The sequence below is a fragment of the Salvia miltiorrhiza genome, chromosome 2, assembly GCF_028751815.1.
Source record: "Salvia miltiorrhiza cultivar Shanhuang (shh) chromosome 2, IMPLAD_Smil_shh, whole genome shotgun sequence".
Taxonomy (NCBI): domain Eukaryota; kingdom Viridiplantae; phylum Streptophyta; class Magnoliopsida; order Lamiales; family Lamiaceae; genus Salvia; species Salvia miltiorrhiza.
Window position 1 is genome coordinate 43,406,366 of NC_080388.1, and position 26,437 is coordinate 43,432,802.

At 38.9% G+C, this 26,437-nt stretch overlaps 1 protein-coding gene and 2 long non-coding RNA genes across 4 annotated transcripts; all 3 read right to left on the reverse strand.

Annotated features, from left to right (window-relative positions):
- Positions 1 to 1,420: 1,420 nt before the first annotated feature.
- LOC131013590 (transcription factor bHLH144) lies at positions 1,421 to 5,450 on the reverse strand. 2 transcript variants are annotated; one of them, XM_057941718.1, is made up of 4 exons: positions 5,064 to 5,450; positions 4,190 to 4,334; positions 3,396 to 3,578; positions 1,421 to 2,732 (listed from the first exon to the last, which is right to left on the reverse strand). In XM_057941718.1, exon 4 carries the CDS (start codon positions 2,440 to 2,442, stop codon positions 1,735 to 1,737), a length of 708 nt encoding a protein of 235 aa, XP_057797701.1. In that variant the 5' UTR covers positions 2,443 to 2,732; positions 3,396 to 3,578; positions 4,190 to 4,334; positions 5,064 to 5,450; the 3' UTR covers positions 1,421 to 1,734. The 2 variants fall into 2 exon arrangements, with proteins under 2 accessions (XP_057797701.1, XP_057797700.1); XM_057941717.1 differs by having other exon boundaries at positions 5,095 to 5,407.
- Positions 5,451 to 10,112: 4,662 nt separating this feature from the next.
- On the reverse strand, positions 10,113 to 10,916 carry LOC131013591 (uncharacterized). Its single transcript, XR_009097738.1, has 2 exons — positions 10,854 to 10,916; positions 10,113 to 10,349 (listed from the first exon to the last, which is right to left on the reverse strand). It is a non-coding gene; the product is annotated as an uncharacterized LOC131013591 (long non-coding RNA).
- Positions 10,917 to 20,815: 9,899 nt separating this feature from the next.
- On the reverse strand, positions 20,816 to 21,619 carry LOC131013592 (uncharacterized). Its single transcript, XR_009097739.1, has 2 exons — positions 21,557 to 21,619; positions 20,816 to 21,052 (listed from the first exon to the last, which is right to left on the reverse strand). It is a non-coding gene; the product is annotated as an uncharacterized LOC131013592 (long non-coding RNA).
- Between the last annotated feature and the right edge of the window lie 4,818 nt (positions 21,620 to 26,437).

A 26,437-nucleotide genomic window follows, 5' to 3' on the forward strand; every position in this document is an offset into this window, starting at 1 on the left:
CAAATTTGGAGGATGATACATTTCCATGTCAACTATCCAATTTGAAAAGTTTCAAAGATGTGGCTTCAATCGAAGATTGTCAGAATGTTAATTTGATTCGTAAGAAATCTACAAATATTTTAGTGTTCAAACTTTACATAAATTTCGTTTTTGATATATATTTATATATATTTTTGTTATAGATGTCATGGGAATCATTGTATCAAGTTACAAGCCACAAATTAAAGAGATTAATGGAAGACAAACAAAGCAAATGGAAATTGTCAAAGAAGATCTTGAGTACGTAAATTGAAGAACATCAACATTTTATTTATTTGTAATTTCAAATCTTAATATGTGTTTTTTATATATGCAGGCAAAAAACTTTATCATGCACTTTGTGGGGAAAATATGCTGATCAGCTGATGAATTAAATGATTTCCTTAGTCTTGAGCCAAAAGAATCAATTTGCATAATGATTAAATTCTGTCGTGCAAATCAATACAAAGGTGAAAATAAATAGCATTTGTGTTGTGTTATGGTTTATTCACAATAATATGTTTTATTTTGCAGGAGATTTGAGAATTTCAAGTGCATATAATGCTACAGAAACTGTTCTAGACGAGAGCATAGAAGAAATCAAGCAAATGATTGAAAGGTAAAACAAGTAAAATGATAAATAACTTCATTCGTATGAAAAAACACAGACAGTGACATTTAGGTATTTAATTTTTGCTCATTACAAATGTTATTTCACTTTTTAAAATTAAGCCTCTAAACTTCGATTATTAATCCTTTTATTTTTTTGGTACTATTAATTTATGTTACCGTTTTTATATAGCACAAAAAGACTACTTCAAAAGAAAGTAAAGGAACCAAACTTTGTCATTACCAAATAAAAATACAGCGATTCATGTTTTCTACTACAAGATAACAATTTTTTTTAACATAAATGAAAGTAAAGGAACTTAATTTAAAAATAAGAATATAGTTAAAACTTAAAATTAAAGTATAGGATTCTAAGTAAACTTCTTTTTTCTTCAAATTAAGTATACAAATTAACTCCTAAATTAATTCGAACATTTATACATACATACATACATACGACCGGGTAGCTTGAATCAAAGACTAAATACAAGCAATTCGTATGAAAAAACACAAAGACAATGATATTTGGATTTAAGAGTTGTAGAAAATTCCCTCTCAGAAAGAGTTGTAGAAAATTATAAAAATTATCTTTTTTACAATCAAAGTGTACCGATGCAATATACCATGTGCATAAAACACCAAGGGGTGCAACTTTCTGTGTGTGAACAATGAGGTCCCAGATTCAAACCCCACTGCTCCCCCTCCCCAACTCCCCCGAGTCAAAAAAAAAAAATACCATCATCACAATTCACAAATATACACACGACGTGCATTAAAATACTCGGGAAGAAAATACAAAATCAGATAAACAAACTGCAAATTCAAGATTACATAGTTACTGTTTTTAAGTTACAGTGCTGCAAAAATAAATTACTAAATTCAAACTTAAATATAGTACCATCAAACACTAAGACTAGACAATCATCAAAGCTATTACACAATAATTATTAAAATACAAATATGGCAAAACTTTGCACGCCAAGAATTTGAAATCTTGGCAGTAAATTTATAGGCAAAAGATGCAGCATAGCATTGAGACATTCTACCAAGAAAACAATATTATTGTAAGGCTAAGCTGACCTGGCAGTGGGACACCTCGAGCGAGCTTTACTCATTCGAGCTTCCAACTCCGAGCTTCTTCACTTCCACCCGGAGAGACTTCAGATAACGAACAGCTTCATCGAGCACGGCCACAGAGCTCATCCGGTTAGCACCGGGAACAATCCCTCTCAACGCTCTCACCATCTTCCTCACTCTCTGGCGTTTCTTGTCGTTTCCACAGCTCTCAGTCGACTTCTTGAAGTGCGACCGGCTCCTTTTGGACACAGACTCATAGTTCGAGCACGAATCTGGGGAGCTGCACTCGTAGATGGCATTTGTTCGCGCTGTGCTCACTTCATCACCAGATTCATCTTCATCATATTCTGTACCAAGGAGAGCATCAATGTCGTCCGAATCTTCTTTCAGTTGAGATGCCGTAGCTTCTCCCTCATCATTTGCTTCCTTTTGGTCGAGGTTCTCTTGGAAGAGAGTCGTCTCGACACCAAAACCAGGGTAGAACATTTTGGAGCTTATCTCCGGGTGCAGCATGATCTGGCTTCGGTTCTTGGTTTGGTCGAAGATTATGAAGTTTCTTGGACAGGCCTCAGTAGGTTGGATATCAACGTTACCAAAAGGCGTACGGGGTTTAATAATACCGGGGGCAACGAGCCCATCAAAGAGAGAAGCCATACGAGCATTTTGCGTGTAATAGCCCACTTGATCACCAAGTGGCGGCATTGGCTTTGCAGGGAAGTTTGGCTGGTTGCTATGCATGAAAGCTAGTCTAAAAAGTTCGTTGGGAAACAAGTACAAAGTGGCCTCTAACGGTAACAGTTTGGTTTCGAATTCAGACAGTGTTTAGGGAAAGAAAGAAATTTTTGAGAAAAGGCTAATGGCAGAGCTAAGGTGAATCCATCATGGCTAATTGGGGCAGGCTGTGTTAGTTTGTTTTGATCAGTGTTTCATCAGTTCTCAATTGATTTCACCCAACCAAATGATAACAAATGTCGACCCCGATATCCAGACTACGTAACAGGCTTAAGCAACTGACGGAAATACTCGGCCTGCAAGCAATAGAAATGCAAGAAACAGTTTAGAAGCCAATTCAGCAACACTGTAGCAGATTCAATAGTGCAGGTCCATGTATTCATCTTTTGTTGTCAAGCAAAAGCAAGGAACAAGTGCACTACAAAGAGCATGTGCATAAATAAAATATATTACTAAAACTCAATCCTGAGACATTAAAGATAAACAATAAACTCGATGCTGAGACATTAAAGATAAGCAACTTTGCAAGGATTGAATTCTAAGTAGGTAATATGATATAGAAAACACAGAGCCTAGACAGAAGGTCTCAATTAATGTTGGACTTCGAAGCCATTTCAAGAAAAGGTTTGCTTTTATCTATATAATTGGATGCAAGCCGTATGCAACTATGAAAATTTATTTACAAAGTACCAAATAATTAAAATGATGCGATTTTTGTCAGTTAATTAGTCGCAAATGAAGATATAATAATCATATGAATAATTTTTTTACTCCGAGCTCTCATGAAATAACATTGATCTCAATTAAGAAATGCTAAAACAAGTATCAAGTGGTTTAAAGGCCCTTGATAGTAAAATCAATCTAAAATATCAATTGTAACGTTATCAAATAAAACGATCATAGCATGAGAACTGAAAAGGGAAATTTACATGAATTCATGGAAAATGAGAAGCACTTACCTGTCGAACTTGCATCAATTGGTAAAAAGCAATGCTTCCAATACTCATATTAATCTGTCCCAGTTGTTTTGCTTTCTGATTTTTCTTTCGAGCAACAGCAATGCGCATTCTCACTTCACCCACCACAACAAAATATAGCTAGTAGACGAGTCGACCAAAATAAGGCAGCCTAACAAGACTTATCTGGATGAAAAAAACTCAAAAGAGTTTATTCACATTAAATAAATCATAGCACTTAAAATAGGATATCAAAGTAAATCAGTAGTTTGTCTGCAAAAACTCAAAAACAGCTACAGAAAGGAAATAAGCATATACTAACAAGCATATACTAGCAAACCTTTATTTCATTCACATTATAACTTTGGCAAAGAATTGTATAAATCGAGGTGCATGGTGCAGCCACCTCAATTTAGGGTTCATCAATCCCCAAGTAAGGTAATTCCCAATTAGGGCTTATCAATCCATAATTAGAGTTTATTAATCATAATTAAGATTTAACCTTCCATGTTTACTTCAAAGGCAGAGAAGACATCATGAATTAGCACAAATTGCATTGAGCTTCAACCATGGACATGGAAACTATTCTTCGGAAATCCTAAAACCATACACATTGGTCCAAAAATCAACAAATACAGTTTGATGCCACACGAGACCATAGTGAAGACACATTTATGCATCATATACACATCCATCAATGTTAATCCCTTTCAATATGCAAGGCTGCAATAATTAAGCATTGAAGTTTGCACAAATACAAAATGCCAATATGAAGAGGGCATAAGGGAGAAACTCACCAAATGAAATCGATTTATTTATAGGATAACGAGAAAGAACACCACCAATCGCACACACTTCCCAAAATAATTCGGTGATCCCCACGGCATGTTGATCTACTGCTTCAGCTCAAAAGGTTTAATAAGTATGACACCTACCCTTTCTCTGTTACAAGAAAAACACATCATCGAAGACGAATCAATACCGGTTGCGAAGAATAGATATAATATAAACAGCATAACAATAAGATATAAAATCAAGTATTTAACAAAATTCAAGACAGCTAACAGTTAAGTACGAGGAACAATGTATTATAGGTGAGCTAGAGAGCATTGTATTTAAAATGTGTGTGTATTTGAGAGAGAGAATTCACCACAACACTTCAGATCTCAGAATCCAGAACTCACTGAACTCAGAAACAAGAAACTATAAAATTAACTATCAAATCTGCAAAATCACATCCATAAAAAAGCCAAATTCTTTACTATATTTCCATACAGTGCATAAATCAAAAAAGCCTAAACCTAGTTTCTTCAATAAAGGGACATAAATCTGTTCGAAGAGATGCAATATTTCCATGTGCAGGAACAAAATAAAACATGAAAAGGCTGCAATTAGCAAGAACTAGAGATTAATAAGCTACACAAGAACCACTTAAAACACACAAAACACCAGATCGATTTCACCAAGCACAATCCTAGAAACCCCATAAAAACCACATCCAAACAAGAACCCAAAAAGCTCACAGACAGATTATGAACAAAAAAACCCCAAAGCATAAATTTTCCTCCCAAAAAAAAAAAAAAAAAGAACTTTGAAAATATCAAGATCATCAATTCTTCCACACCAACAATCAAGAATTCTTCAAAAAGAAACACAAAAGCAAGGAGATACCACACGAGCTGAGGTGAGCTGCGAAGATTACCCAAGAAGAAAAAGAAAACAAAAAACCCACAGCAGTATCAGTGGTTAAGAGAGAATAATGAGCACCCAAACACGAAAGAGATGATATTTTTTTTGAGAGAGAGAAAAAAAGTAGTGGTGGAGTGGCGTGTGAAGATTATTAAATGCAGTAAGTATGGGGATGAGTGAGAGTGGGGGGTCAAAGTAGGCGAAGGAGGGCCGTGGGATGGGGGGTTTCCGTGCGATGCGGAAGCGGTGGTGGCCGTCGGATGGGCGAGCACGCGTGATGAGAAAAAGGTAGGCGTCCACGAGGTGTTTGACAAATTGCGTATCTAATATTGGAATTCGTAAAAATATTTAATTCCAACCTTTTGACATTTTTTATTTTTTATTTTCACTTGGTTTTACTTTTTACCAGGTCTACTGTCCTCGCCCATGCCGCTTAATGCACACCTCATCGAGTTTTGTTTATTTAATTGTGTGATTTAGCTCCTGAATTCATGTAGTGGTGCCCACTTCGAACCGGGCCCGTCGATTTCGGTCCGAACCAACACGTGATCAATAGTAGGGCTGTCTAATTGGGTATCGGGTTTTAGGTATCCAATTAACCGAACCGAAATTCTCGGGTTTGGGTATCCAATAATCGAAATTTTCGGGTATTGGATCGGTTTCGGTTATTGATTTTACGAAATTTTCGGTTAACCCGATAACCGATTCGGGTTAACCGAATAACCGAATTTTTTTAATTAATTATTTAATATATATATATATATATAATATTTTAATTATTAATTAGTAGAAAAATAGAAATTACAAAATTGGGAGGAAATTGAATGAACCCTAGTCCAGCAGCGCCTCCCTCCTCCCGTCAGTTCTGTTCGGACTTCTGCCCCTCTTCCTCTTCCCAAATCCCGTCGCCCTCCCCTCTCCGTCCGACCGTCCAACGCCGTCCGCCGCCTCCGTGAGACGCCGCCCTGCCCTTCGCCACGCTGCATCAGTCGACACCGCTTCGCCACGCTGCATCAGTCGACGCCGCCCTGCCCTTCGATTCTGAATCAGTCCAGGACTCCAGGCTGCTCCGCGACGCAGCTCCGCCACGCCGCCGGCCACTTCGCTGTTCGTCCACCGCCCCGGTAAGTCCACGCCGCTTTGCCACGCTTCCTGTAATGCTTCCTGTTCAGATTAATGCTTCCCTTTGTATGTAGTCTGTAAATATGTAGTTATGTTGGGATTCTTGTGAACATTTTTCAGATGGAGCTAAATTGCTGAATTGCTTTTGACTAAATTGCTGAACACTTCAGAATCAGATTAATGCTTCCCTTTGCTGAACACTTTAGATTTGATTGAATTGCTTTTCAGATGGAACATTTTCCATAGATCTTTAATTTGACTGAATTGCTTATGAATTACTAGATGTTTGCTCGTGTTGAACTTATATTTTTATTCATATTGTTGAACTTGTGTTTTTATTCATGTTGGTGAACTTGGTATGTTGACAGGTTGAATTTAGTTGGCTAGTTAATTTGAGTTATTATGCATCGTTGTCGTGTCGTTATTTTGTTTTTTTTTCTTTCTTAAATCGATTCTTAGCTAAAATAAAATTATGATATATTTAATGTACAAGAATAAGTTTTAGTTTAGCGGATAAATTGCTCTATGTATTTTTTGGAGAACAGAGTTCAAATCCTCTAACTAGCAACTTAATTAAATTTTATTTTTTAAATGGGTATTTCGGATACCCAAATAACCTAATTGGTTAACTGAAGCGGGTATTGGGTAACCGAACTCCTAAAACGGTTCGGGAACGGTTATTGAAATTTGACAATTTCGGGTTCGGGTAATCGAAATTTCGGGTACGGGTAACCGAACCCGAACCGATCGACACCCCTAGTCAATAGTATTGATCCGAACCGTTGACCGCGGACCTAAATCGGAACGGGAAATAGGGGCAGGCTGGTTAAGGGCTGGAAAAATTGGAACTGAAAACCGACGGTTAATAGTCGGGCCCGGCCCTCAGTTAGCCGGTGGTTAATCGTCGGTTCAGCACGACACACGAGGCAGCAGACGGCAGGCTAGGTGCGCAGTCTCCCAGGCGAAAGCCGTCGATTTTGGATGGTTAACTGGCAGTTTCCGCCAAATTTTATTTCATTTTATTTTTTTAATTTTCAAATTCAAATTCATCCTCCCCCAAATTTTATCTATAAATATCCCTTTCTTTCACCTTCAAAACCATCTTATTGTGTTAACAACTAGTACGCACTCTCGTACAATGCACGAAGCATGATATATTTTATAATTAAAAAATATAATATTACACACACACATACACACACACACACACACACACATATATATATATATATATATCAAACAATATTAAATTTAATTAAGAAAAGATAAACACATAAGTTTGCATAAATAAATAATTCTTACACACATAACTAAAAATTAAATAAGTTTAAATCGTATTTAAAATTTTATTTTTTAGATATATAAATCAAATTCTATTTGTTGGAATGCTTTGACATGACCGTTACGAATATCTAACTAATTATTCATCTACACATTTGTACTAACTCAATATAAATTCTTCTTTTTAAAATTTTATTCTTAAAACTAAATCAATGAAATCTTCTTTTCCTTAATTAAAAACTACCCAATAAGTGTGGTATTTTTGTCATCTTCGTCTGTCCACAATAAATGTCATCTTTTCATTTTATGATATATATACCATTATATTTTACCACATTCACTCACAATATTTACAAAAAAACTCATCTCACAAACCATTTATTTATTACTTAACAGATAAACTCCATCGAACTCTTACTCTACTTTATACACATATATCTCCTAATATCTTCTTAAAACGTGTGTCCTCTCATCCAGCCCACACTTATCGTCTGCGGAGGGAGTATTATAATTAAAAAGTGTTCCATAAAGAAATACAAAGATTGACATCTAACAAAAATATAGAAAAATAAATTAATCTATACAATATATAAAAGAGGAGTTTTTTTCCTCCATTCTTTCCCTCTATTTTTTCTCTCTCTTCTTCCACCAAAATTTTCAATATTTTCTCTTCTTTTTTATAATTTTAATTATTTTCTAAACATCACAAAATTTTATTTATGAAAAAAAATATTCAATATGCATCTTAAATTTAATTTTGTGACAAGTTTTTTAATATGGTAAAAACAAACAAATCATCAAAAATGAATTTAAAACGAATAAGTTATGAAAATTTTAAGATATTTTATTTTCTCTCTCATCGCTAAAATTTTATAATTTTTTATTTATTTATGTTAGTCCATGAGAATATTTATTCATTTAATATGTCGTGTAATACTTTATAATAATAATGTGTAATGTTAATTTTTATTATCAAAAAATTTGAGATTATTTAATAACTATGATTATCATTAGACATTATACAAAGTTAAAATTTGTAATTGATGAGGTTTATCTTTAATTTATTTTTAAAATATATTTTGTATTTAATTATAATTTATCTAATATTTATATATTTTTATTTAAAAATATGTGGTTGATTTCGATGTTCTTCGTGCATCGCACGAATGGTCATACTAGTTTAATATAAAAAAGGAAAACAAAGAGAGAAAAAAATGTATGTTAAATTTAGGAGAGAGGAGAGGGAAAAAAATTACTTCTATTTTTATGAGGAAAGAGGAAAAAATCATTAAAATTTTAGTTTACCATAATTTATTCGTTAATTATTTTCGATAATTTTTATCTTTGACAATTCTTAAAAAAGAATCAAAACACAAGAAATATAAGAGAATGGAGAGAAAAATTGGTGAAAATATATCATATTAACATTATGAATTTATATATTATATAAATATAAATAATTGTTGCCATATTTTTTCTATAAAGAAAAGAAAACAAAATTGAGAAAATAAATGAAAATAAAGAAAATTAAGTAAACAAAAATATGAAAATAAATATAAAAATAAAATAAAACCAAAGGATAAAAGATACTAATATATATGCAAAAGTAATAAGAGAAAGAAAAATAATAAATTTGATATTTCTAATTCCTATAACATTTTTGTTTTAACTCCATTTTGAATATAATACTAGTATTAAATTAAAGTTCTTGTCATGATATTTAATTTGATGTGTATATTGAATATTTTATTATTAATTAAAGTATACAAATTTTAGAAAAAGAAGAAATGAAAATAACAAAAAAAAAATGGAAAAAAGGTAACTTTTTCAATAGTGAAAACCGCATATTGTTAATGCAAATTAGATTTTTTTTTTGGGGGGGGGTGGAATACGAAGAATTTGTAGGCATTGAGTTAGCCGAAAATATAGGAATCATGAATTTGAAAAAAACTGAATTTTTTGTTTTTAATTTTGGCGGTTTGTTTTTAAATTTTGGCGGTAAAATGTAGCCGTTAAATTGCTCTTTTATATAATATATAGATTCTACTTTCTTTTTTATTTATAATTCTCCTTCATTCTTATGTGCTAAATTGTTTTATTGTTCTATTGTTCTCTCTTGCTTTACTTTATTGCTCTATTGTTACTCTTTTGTTTACATTATATTACTACTAAGTATTATCTACTAATTATCTATTGCTATTTATTAATATATATTTAAATTATACTAGCACTACATACACTATTGCTTTACTTTATTCTTCTATTGTTACTCTCTTGCTTTACATTATATTACTACTAAATACTATCTACTAATTATTTATTACTATCTATTACTTTCTTCGTCCACGAATTCGTGTCCTAATTTGTCATTTTAGTCTGTCTACCAATTTGTGTCCTACTTATCTTTTGTAACTATTTCCTTAATTATTACTACCTTTACATTTTACACTTATTTACACATATGTCATTTAGGGACCCACCACTTTTAATCTTAAAAATGTCATTAGTCAACTATACTTATGTCACGACCGGTCCTAATTAAGGATAATTAAGCCGGGGAAACCGTGACTAATGGAGGGAGATTAGAAACGGGGTAGAAAGGGGATAATTAAACAAAGAAGAATCACATTTCATAATTTAACAAAAGGAATATTTATAATATAACAGAAGTTTAGTCGTATAGACTCAAATAACTAGTAAGTTCAGATATCTCTGACTTAGCCAAATAAACATAAAACTTCTGAGTACGCAGCGGAATAAGGTTCTGATTACATGTATGATGACATGTAACCCTAGAGTTCATTACTACATAATAAGACAAAAGAATCCCGCTCGTCACTTCATCACCATCGGCAGCTGCTCAACCTGCACATTTAGAAATATATGCAGGGCTTGAGTACAAAAGTACTCAGTGGGCACGTATGCCTAAGTATAAAATACATGCTTCAAAACTGTAAATTGTCATGCCATAATAAACAGTACAGCAAGGGAGTTTTTCGCTAAAAGGCCCAAGCTTACTAAATTCATTTGTGATTCTTAAAGTTCGACTGCAGTCTAAGTTCTCTTGTAATCTATCATATCTGGAACTTTGTGCCGGAGAGGTGGCCACCTCTCACGGTCACTTGACCGGCCAACCCGCTAGATGACTCACGGTCACTGGTGTACACTAGCCCTGGCAGGATAGCTATCAACTGCTCAGGACCCGAATTCGATTGCATGATAAAAGTCACATCAGATAGATATCATACTGAAATTTAAATATTTTATGGCAAGACAATATTTGAAATAACTTCAATTAATTTAGTCATGAAATAACTTGCTTGAACGTAATATTTAAACTCATTTGATATATATGAAAGTAATGCCCACCTGTTAGAAACTTTTTGTAGTACAGTAGCTCCTTGACTGATTATTAATCTCGTGCTTGACCTTTATTACGAGAATATAAATAAGATATTGCTCGAGTAAAATCCTCAAATAATGAGAATACAGAATTAATTATGCATGATCTTTATGCATGAATTATTATTCTGAAATAATAATCAGGGAATTTCTAGTGTTAATCCAAGCTATTGGATTTAAACAAAAGCTAAGTCTCGTCTCATGAAGCCGGATAATTAATAAAAATTAATCCGTTCTCTTAGGGTGTTCTAATTCGCCAATTAAATAAATCCATCCTTCGTGGTCGTTACTAAGATATAACTAATTCGGCTTATTCGCTGAATAATCTCATAAAATCTCTCGGCTTAATAAATAGGAATAGAAATGTTATAAGATTAAATAATTAAAAGGCTCAACATAAGGCAGCCTAATAATTAATTAAACAAATATGGGCTTGAATAATTAACATGAGAGGCCTAATTGAAATAACTTATCGGCTCAATTAATTAAATAAATCTTGGCCCAATAAATAATTTGATTAGCTGGGCTCAAGTAAATAAATCAAACGAGGCCCAACGAAGATAATATAACAGCCCAATAAAATAGATGGGCTTCAATTTAAATAAATTCGGCCCAATGAAATAATTTAATAAAGGCCCATCTAAGTAAAATAAATAAGGCCCAACAAATAAATAAGGACCCAAAAATAATTTAGCCCAAATCAATTAAAATCAGCCCATATAAATAAACTCAGAGGCCCAATTAAAATAATTAAAATCGGCCCATATAAATAAATCAGAGGCCCAATTACAATAATTAAAATCGGCCCAAGACTCGGCCCAAAATAAAGAAATAACACGGCCCAGATGATTTAATTCGGCCCAAAATATGTGCCCAAAATAATTAAAAGCCCATGTAAAATAAATGAAGAGGTCCAAAACTAAATATTTCCGGCCCAACTGAAAAAAAAAAAAAACAAGGCCCAACCATGTAAAATTTGAGAGCCCAACTCTCTTTCTCTCCCAACAACTCTCGGTTTCTCTCTCCCTATTTCCTCACAATTCACGCACACACACATATAGACGCACATCTCTCTCTCTCTTGCTCAAGATCCAATCGAGCTCTCTCCCTCTCTCAATTCATGGCTGCCTCGTGAGCTCCACCGCCGCTCCTGCTGTGAATCCGACGATCGGCCGCCGTTCTCAGCTTCACGATCCTTTTCCTCTCTCAAAACTCGAACCAGGCGCTGCCGTTTGGAGGGGCTGCTGCGTCTCCTGGTGTCGCCGCCGACTGCTGCTGATATGCCGGAGTCGCGGCCTGCTGGGGAGCGCCGTCGTCGGCCGCTCTGGAATCCGGCGACCGTCACTGAGCAACCGGCGAATGGCTGGCAGCGTCGTCTCCTTCTCTCCTCCGACAGAGCCCACAATCGTGCCCTAGACTTCTGGAAATCGTCGCCGCGTTCTGGTCTCGGCCGCCTTCTCCGAGTCGTTCCGGTCCCGATTCAGTCGTCCTTTCATCTGTGGCAAAGCAGAGGCCTGCTCACGGTTGCCTATTGCTGCGTCGTCGGCTACCTTCTAGATTTACGCCGCCTCCGTTGATTTTCTGAGCCCCGACGCCGCTGCAGCTATCACTTCTTCTCCGGCGAAGCAAACTTGCCGCCGTCGCGACATCTCTGGAGATCCGCGAGCACCCGCCGCTGTACTCAATTTCCGCCGAGCAGGGGTCCGCTGTTGCTACTATCTCCGGAGTCGAAGGTTCGAGCCACGCCACCAACTACAGCTGCTGTTTCACCGGGTCGCGGCCTGGAGTTCTATCGCCGGACGTCGCCGCTTGGGAGTGCCGCCGCCAGCCGCTGCTGTTAGCAGCAAGAGTCCGGCAGCCTCCTTTCCCGGAGCCGCCGTCGCCGTGAGTCGCAGAGCTCCGACAGTCCACTACCACTCAATCTAAAGCTAAGTTCTCTAGTCTCGTTTGTTTTCGTTTACGCGATTGGTGTCGAGGAGTATGCATATTGATTCAGTTGAGTGAGAAAAGTTAGTGCTAACATTTAACAGTGTGAGGATGTCATAGCTAAAATTGTCCGATCACGAGCTAGGGTGTATCCTTTCTTATTAAACTGTGGAGCCTATTTTCATGTGTATATTGATCATACTTGGATGGATAATATGCATTATAGGACATAGCATATTGAGCTCAGTAAATACCTCGAATGTGATCGAATTGATTGCTTGTTGTTGAATCGAATGAAGTGTGAAATAACTGAAATGAATTTGAAGGTGCTGTTGTTTTAATAAATGCAGGTGAATAAAGGAGGAATGGGGAAAAATTTAGCCAAAACTTACCTCCTTTGAAGTTGGCAGCAGTTTTACAATTCTATTTCTTTCCTTCAAATTTTCTGGTTTCTGGTGTCAAAGGAAATGGGTGAAGGGAGTTTACTGACTGAAATGTTAAAGGACATGGAGGGAGTAAGTGGAAGAATTATTGTGGCAATGATGGTAATGGAAAACAAAGCATAGTGGTGTAGAAAAGTGGTGAAAGTGGTGGGAAACAAAATTAATGGAAAGAAAAAGAGAAGAAAAAGAAAGGATAAAAAAAATGTAGAGGAGAATTATTGATGTATTTTCTCTGTCTCGGTGATTCGGTAACTGTAAGATGGATCACGTGCTCGTATCTACTTGTACTATTTATTTAAATAATTCTCGATTTCGACATGTGATATCTCGCTAAAATCGATAAGTTATAAAATGAATCTAAATTAAATCCGTAGATTTAATTCGTTTGTTTTTCTAATATTTAAATTAAATCCGCAGATTTAATTAACTCACGAGTCAGAAATAATCCACGACTTGAATAAAAATAAAATCTAATTCCATCTCGCTTAAAAATAATAACGTGACTTTGCTAAGTCAGTTATAACTCTGAAATAATATCATTGACTGCTTAAACAATATAAATTCAGGATCATAAGCTGAATTCATATCAGAATAATATCTGGTTTCATTTACTGATGAACATAAATAAACACTCATTACTGGATTTAATATTTATAAAAGAGCGGGTCACTACATACTACCCCTCTTAACAAAAATTTCGTCCCGAAATTTGCATATTTCTTCTAAAACAGTTCGGGATATTTCTCCTTCATTTTGTCTTCAAGTTCCCACGTGGCTTCTTCTTGTCCGTGGTGTCTCCATAAGACTTTCACTGATGTGATTGCTTTATTCCTGAGTTGTTGTACTTTTCGATCTAGAATAGCCTCTGGTCTCTCTTCATAGCTCAAGTCTGGGCAAAGGATCATCTCTTCTTGGTGGATTATGTGCTTTGGATCGAAAACGTATTTTCTGAGTTGTGATACGTGGAAAACATTGTGAACGTTCCCAAAACTTGGCGGTAATGCCAACCTATAGGCTACTGGGCCTATTCTTTCCAAAATCTCATAAGGTCCTACGAATCGGGGCCTAAGTTTTCCCTTGACACCAAACCTAGTTATCCCCTTGGTAGGAGATACCTTTAGGAAGACCTTGTCTCCTATTTCAAACTGTAATTCGGTTCGGCGTGCATCAGCGTAAGATTTCTGTCTATCTTGCGCCTCCTTTATTCGCCCTCTGATTTGGCGGACTATCTCAACCATCTCATTTACCATGTCTGGTCCTAAAACTTTTCTCTCACCCACTTCATCCCAATAAAGTGGTGATCTACATTTTCTTCCATACAATGCCTCATATGGTGCCATATCGATAGTCGCCTGGTAACTGTTATTATAGGCAAATTCAATCAACGGCAGCACTACTTCCCAACTTCCATCTCTATCTAACACCACTGTTCTCAACATATCTTCGAGGGTCTGAATTGTCCTTTCAGACTGCCCATCTGTCTGCGGGTGGAAGGCGGTGCTGAAATTTAACCTCGTGCCTAACTCCTTTTGTAAGCTCATCCAAAATCTAGAAGTAAATTTTGAGTCTCGGTCTGAAGTGATCGACACTGGTACACCGTGTAAGCGTACAATCTCTCGAACATACAACTGAGCTAGCTTGTCTGATCCATGTGTGATCGGTATTGGTATAAAATGAGCACATTTTGTGAGTCGATCCACTATTACCCAAATGGCAGTGTTTCCTTTCTTTGTTTTGGGCAAACTGGTCACAAAATCCATTGCTATGTGCTCCCACTTCCATTCTGGAATTTCCAACGGTTGTAATTTTCCATATGGCCTTTGATGTAAGGCCTTCACCTGTTGGCATGCTAGGCATTTTTCCACAAATGACGCTATGTCTCTCTTCATTCCTTCCCACCAAAAGTGTTTCTTTAGGTCCTGATACATCTTAGTACTGCCTGGGTGGGCAGTATAAGGGGTATCGTGAGCCTCACTCATGATTTTATCCTTAAGCTCATCATCGTGGGGGATGCATATTCTTCCTTCAAAGAGAATAACATTATCTGATGCTTCTTGATAATTCTTGACGCCTCCTTTCCTTACTGCTTCCCGTAGTTTTTCCATCTTCCCGTCTTTTCTTTGTGCTTCTACGATCATCTTCCTCAAGTTAGGTACTGTTGCCACAACGCTTGCTATCGTCCCTGGTGGTTTAACCACTTCTATGCTCATTTTGCTAAATTCCCTTATGAGCACCGTCTCTCGAGTGATGAGAGCTCCCAATTTAGTTTGGGTCTTACGACTCAATGCATCAGCCACTACGTTGGCCTTGCCTGGGTGGTAGTTAATACCGCAGTCATAGTCTTTCACTAGTTCGAGCCATCTCCTCTGTCTCATGTTGAGGTCCTTTTGCTCGAAAAAGTATTTCAGGCTTTTATGATCTGTGAATATTTCACACCTAACTCCATATAGGTGGTGCCTCCAAATCTTCAGCGCATGCACTACTGCAGCTAACTCCAGATCATGAGTCGGGTAATTCAGTTCATGTGGCCTAAGCTGTCGTGACGCATATGCTATCACTCTTCCTTCTTGCATCAGCACGCAACCAAGTCCATTTTTGGACGCGTCTGTGTAGATCATGTATTCCTTATCAGCTGTTGGGACGGCTAACACTGGTGCTGTAGTTAACTTCTTCTTAAGTTCTTGGAAGCTCTTCTCGCACTCCTCTGTCCAAGAAAATTTTATTCCCTTCCTGAGTAGTTGCGTCATTGGCCTTGCAATTTTGGAAAATCCTTCCATAAACCTCCGATAGTAACCTGCCAATCCTAAGAAACTTCTTATTTCATTAGGGTTAGTAGGCGATTTCCATTCGCGCACCGCTTGCACTTTTTCAGGGTCCACTTTAATCCCTTCTGATGACACAATATGTCCTAAAAATGTGACTTCGCTGAGCCAAAACTCGCACTTGCTGAATTTGGCATAAAGGCGCTCTGTCCTCAACGTTTCTAGAACAATTCTCAGATGTTCCTCATGGTCTTTATCGTTCTTCGAGTAAATCAGGATGTCATCTATGAATACCAAGACAAATTTGTCTAAATACGGATGGAACACTCGATTCATGAGGTCCATGAACACGGCTGGCGCATTAGTTAGCCCGAATGGCACAACTACAAATTCGTAGTGGCCATACCTAGTTCGAAATGCCGTCTTAGGTACGTCTTCTGGTCGAATCTTCAGCTGGTGATAACCAGACCGCAAATCAATCTTCGAGAACACGCTTGCTCCCTTGAGCTGGTCGAAGAGGTCATCTATCCTTGGTAAAGGATATTTGTTCTTCAGTGTCACTTTGTTCAGTTCCCTATAGTCTATGCACATTCTCAATGTGCCATCCTTTTTCTTCACAAAAAGTACAGGTGCACCCCAAGGTGATACACTTGGCCTAATGAATCCAAGTTCCAAAAGTTCTTGCAGTTGTATCTTGAGTTCTTCCAACTCTTTAGGAGCCATCCGGTATGGTGCCTTCGAAATGGGAGCTGCCCCGGGCTCCAAATCAATGGTAAACTCAATTGGTCTGTCCGGTGGTGGCCCTGGCAGAATCTCTGGAAATACATCTGAAAAGTCCCGTACAATTGCTACATCTTCTATACTCTTTTCAGTACCCAGTTCTCCGTGCAAGTATACGAGGTAAGCTGGGTATCCCTTCTTCATCATTTTCGTTGCTTGTAGGGCAGAGATGATCATCTTTCTTCTTCCCATACTAATTCCGTGGAAATGTGACGGCTCCCTTCCTGGGGGTCGAAACGATATCCGTCTTTCGTTACAAAGGATGGTGGCATAGTTCTCAGCTAGCCAGTCCATTCCTAGGATTATGTCCACATCTCCCATCGGTATAACATAGGAGTTGTTTACTACAATCTTGTGTGACCCTATGTTCAGTTCTAGGTTCAAGCACACATGATCTACTGTCGTCATTCCTCCTATAGGTGATGATATACTCAACTCCTGGTCAGCTCTTTCCATTTTAAGTTTTAATGTATCAACACATGTACTTGAAATGAAAGTATGCGATGCGCCCGTATCAAATAGAAGTACAACAGGAGTATCGAGTAGCATGCCCATACCTGCCAGGTTTCCCTGGTTGTTCTCGGGCTGCTTCTGCCTCATAGCATAGGCTCTAGCATGACGAGGTTTTTCATGTTGTTTCTGTTGTCGCTGCTGTTGTTGGCGGGCCTGTTGCTGATACTGTTGTTGAGGTTGTGGTTGGTACTGTAGCTGTTGGTGCTGCTGTGGCTGCTGATACTGTGGTTGTTGCCTTGGGTATGGTTGGGGCAAAGCTTGAATTGCTCGAAGATGCGGAGCCTGGATAGGTGGGTTTGGCCTTGAACTCGTTCCATGTTGCTTATTCGGGCACCGGTTTGCATAGTGCCCCTTCTGGTTACAGATATAGCAACTATCACTGCCGGCCTTACAGATTCCCACATGATTTTTGTTACATTTGGGGCAATGTGGGGCCCTCTGTTGGTTATTTTCCATCTGTTTCGGTGCACTCTGACCTCCATAGCCCTGTGACTGGAAGACCCGTCCCTGCCATGGCCTCTTCTCGCTTTGGTTCGGGTTACTGTTGTCCCATCTCCTCTTTCCTCTAAAATTTTGATTATGATTCTGATCATGTGAAGGTGCTGGCGTAGGTACAGTTGCAGGTCTTTCTCCTGGCATGGCTGCTTCAATGTCTAATGCTCGGCTGAGCGACTCAGTGTAAGACAATCCTCCGTGGCTTGCCAAAGCCATCCTAATTTCGTGCCTCAGACCGGCACAAAACTTTTCAGCCATCTTCTCATCTGTGTCAACTTGTTCCGGTGCATATCTAGACATATCGCAGAACATCCTGTCGTATTGAGTTACCGACATCTTCCCTTGTTTCAGATTGTAAAATTCAGCTTCCTTTTTCTTGCGGTAGCTCTTGGGTATATACTTGTCATATATACCGGCTTTGAATTGTTCCCAGGTCAGATTTTCTAACTGCTCTGCTGTCATTGTTTTCATCCTTGCTTCCCACCAGAAATCAGCTGACCCAGTCAACTGAAAGGACATACAAGTCAGGCGTTCTTGGTCGGTGCAACGCAGGAAGTTGAAAATGCGTTCAATAGCGCGAACCCAAGTTTCAGCTTCTGCCGGGTCTCCTGTCCCGTTGAAAGTAGGTGGGTTCTGTCGCAAAAATAAATCTTCAATCCGTCGTTCTGGCTGAACAGGTGGTTGAACTATTTCGGGTTCTGGTTCTGGCACTGTTTCTGGGTCTCTTCTTTCATTTCGGGGAATCCTGCCCCCTCCTCTTGGTCGTCCTCGTTTTGGCGGCATTCTATTAGGTCAAAACATAAGTTGTCAACGCATTAAAATGTAATAAGGACATACTATCATTTCTATAGTTACTCTTTAACTCATCGAGTTTTGCTCCTGTTAAAACTTAAGCGAACATATAAATAAAACATAGCGGAATGACTTGCCACGAAAGACCAATAAGGTCACCATATATAACATAGGGAAAATTGCCTCAATGAGGACTTTACATCATCATAAAAATCTAGGTTCAAAGATCTATGTAAGTATCACACATGATGAACTGGCTATCCAGCGAAGCCATTACAAAAAGTACTCAATCACAGAACGCCCCAAGGTTTCGCGTATCCGTACTAATACTAGTCAAAAGACTATGCCGGCATATGGCATACAAAGAGCATTAAAACAACCTATGTTTCTGGAATATTTAAATATCATCCTATTAGATATATATATATATATATATAAACCGGTCTAAGAAGATCGGGTACAAGATCCCTGGGTCGGGGCATGGCTGTCTTCCTCTGGATCCTCTTCCGGATCTTCCTCTGGATCCTCTTCCGGATCTTCCTCTGGGTCCTCATCTGTTTCTCCGCCAGATGGGTGCGACTCACCCCTTCCTTCACCTGCTGCCTGGCCAATGATGGCTGAGCGAATCATCTTCAAGGTGACTCGAAGAGTTGGGCGGTCGTCCATGGCCGGGGCTTTTCCCCTATTGAGGAAATCCATGGTATCGGCTAAGACTCTGTCAACGTCGACCATAGCGGCTGCTATCTCTGCCTTGCTCAACTGCCTCGATGACAATGGTGGCTCACAGACTAATGGCATTGAACCCGTGCCAGGTGGAAAATCTCTGTAGGCTTGAGGCCTAGAGGGGCCTGCCTCAGCGTCGTGCCTCCTGGGTTGCCCTAAGATAGGGGCTGCTGGTGGAGTCGGCTCCGGAAGTGGGTCCAGTAGTTCGTCGGGCGAAGGTACTCCGACTCGAGCAAGGTCTCCCGGACGTGTATACGGTCCTCGAGGAGCATTTCCCCAACGAGTGAATTGTGCCTGGATCTCAGCAGTAAATCCAGAGAAGTCATAATGCAAATCATAGGACCTGCCAGAACGAGTGATGTAGTGAGCGGAAATCATCCTCGCCCATCCCTGCCATTCTGATGGCAGCAAATCCATTAGCCGCTCCATTCCGTCATAGTCCGATATCCCATGGTCTCTTGCAGCGACCCAGTGTCGATGGAAGCCGGCCAAGAATTGGCCTAAGTCATCACCGTGGCATCGGCGATAAGTAAAATATGAGTTCCTGATAGTATCCGGACTAGCATCTCGACGCAACGGCCGTCGTCTGGTAAAGCGCATCCTTGCCATCTATACATGAAGGTCGCATAATCAAACTCACGAATATCAAAATAGGTGGCAAAAACAATAGGGTTCAAACATATCTATAATAGTAAGGTAATAATTCTACTTGAGGTCTCGAAATTCAAACCACGGTATTATAATCATAATAGCTTAACACTAGACTCGAATATAATTCGTGAAGTCTTAAATATGCTGCAACTAGTACTAACTAGGTTTTTGAAAAGAGATAACTCCGCTATGTTGCAGTTTCCAAACTATGTAGGGTATTCTTATTACTATGAAAAGTGTTCCCACTATACTCTGATTAAAGCGATAGTTGATTCGGTATCCGCCTCGCGTGAATAATCCGAACGAAGATCTATGCCCGTGTCACTATCTCGTGTGTAACACTTTTCTTTACTCCCCATTGTATTTTGTTTGTTGATTTCTCGTCTGGTTCACTAACTTTGTAACTTACTCATCGCCTCAATTTACAGAGAAAAGCAAAAATGTTCTTGCTAAATTCCTTCTATTGTTGTGTTCATAACAGTGATCATGCATCCTTAGCGCATCTAAGTTCATTGAGTAACATCCCCATAAAAAGGCATAAGTAAAATCAACATTTGCATCAAAGCGAAATATAAACTTCAACATTCAAAACTTTCTGTTGCATTCCTTTCTGTTGAGCATAGCGATGTGATGAAGTGCTGAGCTTTTGCCGACTGACTCTTTCATACTAGTGATCATACTAGAAAAAATTATTAACTCTAGGGTTCAGAGCAAATGAACTGCTCTGATACCACTCTGTCACGACCGGTCCTAATTAAGGATAATTAAGCCGGGGAAACCGTGACTAATGGAGGGAGATTAGAAACGGGGTAGAAAGGGGATAATTAAACAAAGAAGAATCACATTTCATAATTTAACAAAAGGAATATTTATAATATAACAGAAGTTTAGTCGTATAGACTCAAATAACTAGTAAGTTCAGATATCTCTGACTTAGCCAAATAAACATAAAACTTCTGAGTACGCAGCGGAATAAGGTTCTGATTACATGTATGATGACATGTAACCCTAGAGTTCATTACTACATAATAAGACAAAAGAATCCCGCTCGTCACTTCATCACCATCGGCAGCTGCTCAACCTGCACATTTAGAAATATATGCAGGGCTTGAGTACAAAAGTACTCAGTGGGCACGTATGCCTAAGTATAAAATACATGCTTCAAAACTGTAAATTGTCATGCCATAATAAACAGTACAGCAAGGGAGTTTTTCGCTAAAAGGCCCAAGCTTACTAAATTCATTTGTGATTCTTAAAGTTCGACTGCAGTCTAAGTTCTCTTGTAATCTATCATATCTGGAACTTTGTGCCGGAGAGGTGGCCACCTCTCACGGTCACTTGACCGGCCAACCCGCTAGATGACTCACGGTCACTGGTGTACACTAGCCCTGGCAGGATAGCTATCAACTGCTCAGGACCCGAATTCGATTGCATGATAAAAGTCACATCAGATAGATATCATACTGAAATTTAAATATTTTATGGCAAGACAATATTTGAAATAACTTCAATTAATTTAGTCATGAAATAACTTGCTTGAACGTAATATTTAAACTCATTTGATATATATGAAAGTAATGCCCACCTGTTAGAAACTTTTTGTAGTACAGTAGCTCCTTGACTGATTATTAATCTCGTGCTTGACCTTTATTACGAGAATATAAATAAGATATTGCTCGAGTAAAATCCTCAAATAATGAGAATACAGAATTAATTATGCATGATCTTTATGCATGAATTATTATTCTGAAATAATAATCAGGGAATTTCTAGTGTTAATCCAAGCTATTGGATTTAAACAAAAGCTAAGTCTCGTCTCATGAAGCCGGATAATTAATAAAAATTAATCCGTTCTCTTAGGGTGTTCTAATTCGCCAATTAAATAAATCCATCCTTCGTGGTCGTTACTAAGATATAACTAATTCGGCTTATTCGCTGAATAATCTCATAAAATCTCTCGGCTTAATAAATAGGAATAGAAATGTTATAAGATTAAATAATTAAAAGGCTCAACATAAGGCAGCCTAATAATTAATTAAACAAATATGGGCTTGAATAATTAACATGAGAGGCCTAATTGAAATAACTTATCGGCTCAATTAATTAAATAAATCTTGGCCCAATAAATAATTTGATTAGCTGGGCTCAAGTAAATAAATCAAACGAGGCCCAACGAAGATAATATAACAGCCCAATAAAATAGATGGGCTTCAATTTAAATAAATTCGGCCCAATGAAATAATTTAATAAAGGCCCATCTAAGTAAAATAAATAAGGCCCAACAAATAAATAAGGACCCAAAAATAATTTAGCCCAAATCAATTAAAATCAGCCCATATAAATAAACTCAGAGGCCCAATTAAAATAATTAAAATCGGCCCATATAAATAAATCAGAGGCCCAATTACAATAATTAAAATCGGCCCAAGACTCGGCCCAAAATAAAGAAATAACACGGCCCAGATGATTTAATTCGGCCCAAAATATGTGCCCAAAATAATTAAAAGCCCATGTAAAATAAATGAAGAGGTCCAAAACTAAATATTTCCGGCCCAACTGAAAAAAAAAAAAAAACAAGGCCCAACCATGTAAAATTTGAGAGCCCAACTCTCTTTCTCTCCCAACAACTCTCGGTTCTCTCTCCCTATTTCCTCACAATTCACGCACACACACATATAGACGCACATCTCTCTCTCTCTTGCTCAAGATCCAATCGAGCTCTCTCTCTCTCTCAATTCATGGCTGCCTCGTGAGCTCCACCGCCGCTCCTGCTGTGAATCCGACGATCGGCCGCCGTTCTCAGCTTCACGATCCTTTTCCTCTCTCAAAACTCGAACCAGGCGCTGCCGTTTGGAGGGGCTGCTGCGTCTCCTGGTGTCGCCGCCGACTGCTGCTGATATGCCGGAGTCGCGGCCTGCTGGGGAGCGCCGTCGTCGGCCGCTCTGGAATCCGGCGACCGTCACTGAGCAACCGGCGAATGGCTGGCAGCGTCGTCTCCTTCTCTCCTCCGACAGAGCCCACAATCGTGCCCTAGACTTCTGGAAATCGTCGCCGCGTTCTGGTCTCGGCCGCCTTCTCCGAGTCGTTCCGGTCCCGATTCAGTCGTCCTTTCATCTGTGGCAAAGCAGAGGCCTGCTCACGGTTGCCTATTGCTGCGTCGTCGGCTACCTTCTAGATTTACGCCGCCTCCGTTGATTTTCTGAGCCCCGACGCCGCTGCAGCTATCACTTCTTCTCCGGCGAAGCAAACTTGCCGCCGTCGCGACATCTCTGGAGATCCGCGAGCACCCGCCGCTGTACTCAATTTCCGCCGAGCAGGGGTCCGCTGTTGCTACTATCTCCGGAGTCGAAGGTTCGAGCCACGCCACCAACTACAGCTGCTGTTTCACCGGGTCGCGGCCTGGAGTTCTATCGCCGGACGTCGCCGCTTGGGAGTGCCGCCGCCAGCCGCTGCTGTTAGCAGCAAGAGTCCGGCAGCCTCCTTTCCCGGAGCCGCCGTCGCCGTGAGTCGCAGAGCTCCGACAGTCCACTACCACTCAATCTAAAGCTAAGTTCTCTAGTCTCGTTTGTTTTCGTTTACGCGATTGGTGTCGAGGAGTATGCATATTGATTCAGTTGAGTGAGAAAAGTTAGTGCTAACATTTAACAGTGTGAGGATGTCATAGCTAAAATTGTCCGATCACGAGCTAGGGTGTATCCTTTCTTATTAAACTGTGGAGCCTATTTTCATGTGTATATTGATCATACTTGGATGGATAATATGCATTATAGGACATAGCATATTGAGCTCAGTAAATACCTCGAATGTGATCGAATTGATTGCTTGTTGTTGAATCGAATGAAGTGTGAAATAACTGAAATGAATTTGAAGGTGCTGTTGTTTTAATAAATGCAGGTGAATAAAGGAGGAATGGGGAAAAATTTAGCCAAAACTTACCTCCTTTGAAGTTGGCAGCAGTTTTACAATTCTATTTCTTTCCTTCAAATTTTCTGGTTTCTGGTGTCAAAGGAAATGGGTGAAGGGAGTTTACTGACTGAAATGTTAAAGGACATGGAGGGAGTAAGTGGAAGAATTATTGTGGCAATGATGGTAATGGAAAACAAAGCATAGTGGTGTAGAAAAGTGGTGAAAGTGGTGGGAAACAAAATTAATGGAAAGAAAAAGAGAAGAAAAAGAAAGGATAAAAAAAATGTAGAGGAGAATTATTGATGTATTTTCTCTGTCTCGGTGATTCGGTAACTGTAAGATGGATCACGTGCTCGTATCTACTTGTACTATTTATTTAAATAATTCTCGATTTCGACATGTGATATCTCGCTAAAATCGATAAGTTATAAAATGAATCTAAATTAAATCCGTAGATTTAATTCGTTTGTTTTTCTAATATTTAAATTAAATCCGCAGATTTAATTAACTCACGAGTCAGAAATAATCCACGACTTGAATAAAAATAAAATCTAATTCCATCTCGCTTAAAAATAATAACGTGACTTTGCTAAGTCAGTTATAACTCTGAAATAATATCATTGACTGCTTAAACAATATAAATTCAGGATCATAAGCTGAATTCATATCAGAATAATATCTGGTTTCATTTACTGATGAACATAAATAAACACTCATTACTGGATTTAATATTTATAAAAGAGCGGGTCACTACAACTTACTAATTGTGGGCCTCATTCTCTACTCAAGAAATAAATAATACATTTTTTTTAAATCTGTGCCCCATCCCCTATGACACGAATTGGTGAACGGATGGAGTAGTATATAATTAAATTACACTAGCACTACACACACTTTTGCTTTACTTTATTGCTCTATTGTTACTCCATTTCTTTATATATTATTACTATCTATTAGTATATATTTAAATTACAATAGCGGGATGAAAGAAGAAGTCAATCAGTTGGTAGATGATTCTTATGTTTGTATTGACCGTGGTGAGCATACTTACTTTTGGCGGGATGATTGGCTTGGGTACAAGCTTGTGGATAAACTTAAAATTCCGATATATATGCATGATTTTCTGAGCTTCTCGGTTAGTGATTATTTTTATGATGGTGTTTGGCATTTCACTACATCCTTTGTTTCTCGTTATCCTGATATTGTGGATGATATTCTGCGTATTCCGATGGGCGGCCAGAGGGATACGAGATATTGGAAACAGTCGGTTAAGGGTGAGGTTTCGGCCTCTTTGGCCTTTTCTAATATTTGCCATCGTTTTCCTGCTGTTAGCTGGGGCAAATGGATCTGGGAGGACTTTATTCCGATGAGAAGATCTATACTCTGTTGGCGTGTCCTCCATGGGCGCTTGCCTACTATTGATGTTCTGATCCGGCAAGGTTTAATTGCGCCCAATGCTTGTTCTTTGTGTCTCCGAGATAGTGAGACGATTTCGCATGTGCTTTGGGAGTGCTCGTGTGTTCGCCCTCTTTGGACTGATTTTTTAGGTTGGTTTGGTAAAGAGAATCTCTTGGGGTGCATGGATATTCATTCCTTCTTAGTTCTGGCTTGGAATCTCTCTTGGAGTTCCCAAATTGGTTCTTTTTGGAAGGCGGGAATTATCACTCTGATGTGGCGTATCTGGTCGGGACGCAATGCGCTTATTTTTGAGGATTTGTGCTTTGATAGACGTGCGGTTTTGGCCTTTGTCAAGGCTTACTTTATGGAGATTGATGGGGTTTTCCGGAAGTTGGGTAATATTTCTAATTCTTGGGCTGACTATTCGATCACTCGTGCGATTGGGGTGAGGAGCCGTGCTGCTCCTCCCCCCTCTATGGTGGAGGTTCACTGGTGGCCTCCCGTTGGTCAATGGATTAAAGTTAATACAGATGGCTCGGCGGCGGGAGCTCCTGGAGTTATTGCTGCGGGTGGGGTTTTTCGAGACAAGTGGTCTCATGTCCGAGGTTGTTTTCATTTTAAAGGCGGCAAAGGATTTGCTTTCGAGGCGGAATTGTTGGCTGTGATCTATGCTATTCACATTGCTCATACCCGAGGCTGGCGGCATTTGTGGGTTGAGGCTGACTCTATGTATGTGGTTCACCTTTTGTACTCTCGCTCGAGTGATGTTCCTTGGAGATTTAGGGCGTTTTGGCATCATACTCTTCGCCTGCTTCGGGATTTTTCTTTGATGGTCTCGCATATTTACCGTGAGGGTAATCAACCGGCAGATATTATGGCCAATGATGATCGGCAGGAAGGCTGGTGGCCTTTTGCGATTGAGGAGATTCGGATTGCGGTTGCAAGGGATATGTCGACGCATAGTCATATCCGTATGGTTATATAAGCAGGTTCGTTGGTTCCCTTGGGCTTTGGTTGGGTTGTTTTCTTTTGTTGTTGGTCTCCTGTTTTCTTTCTTGGTTCTTCTTCTTCCGGTTTTCTTGAGCCGAGCTTCTTAGGGGTGATGGTTAGGCCGGAACTCCTGAAGTTGTCTCTTCCCGCTCCTGAACCGGATGTGAGTCTT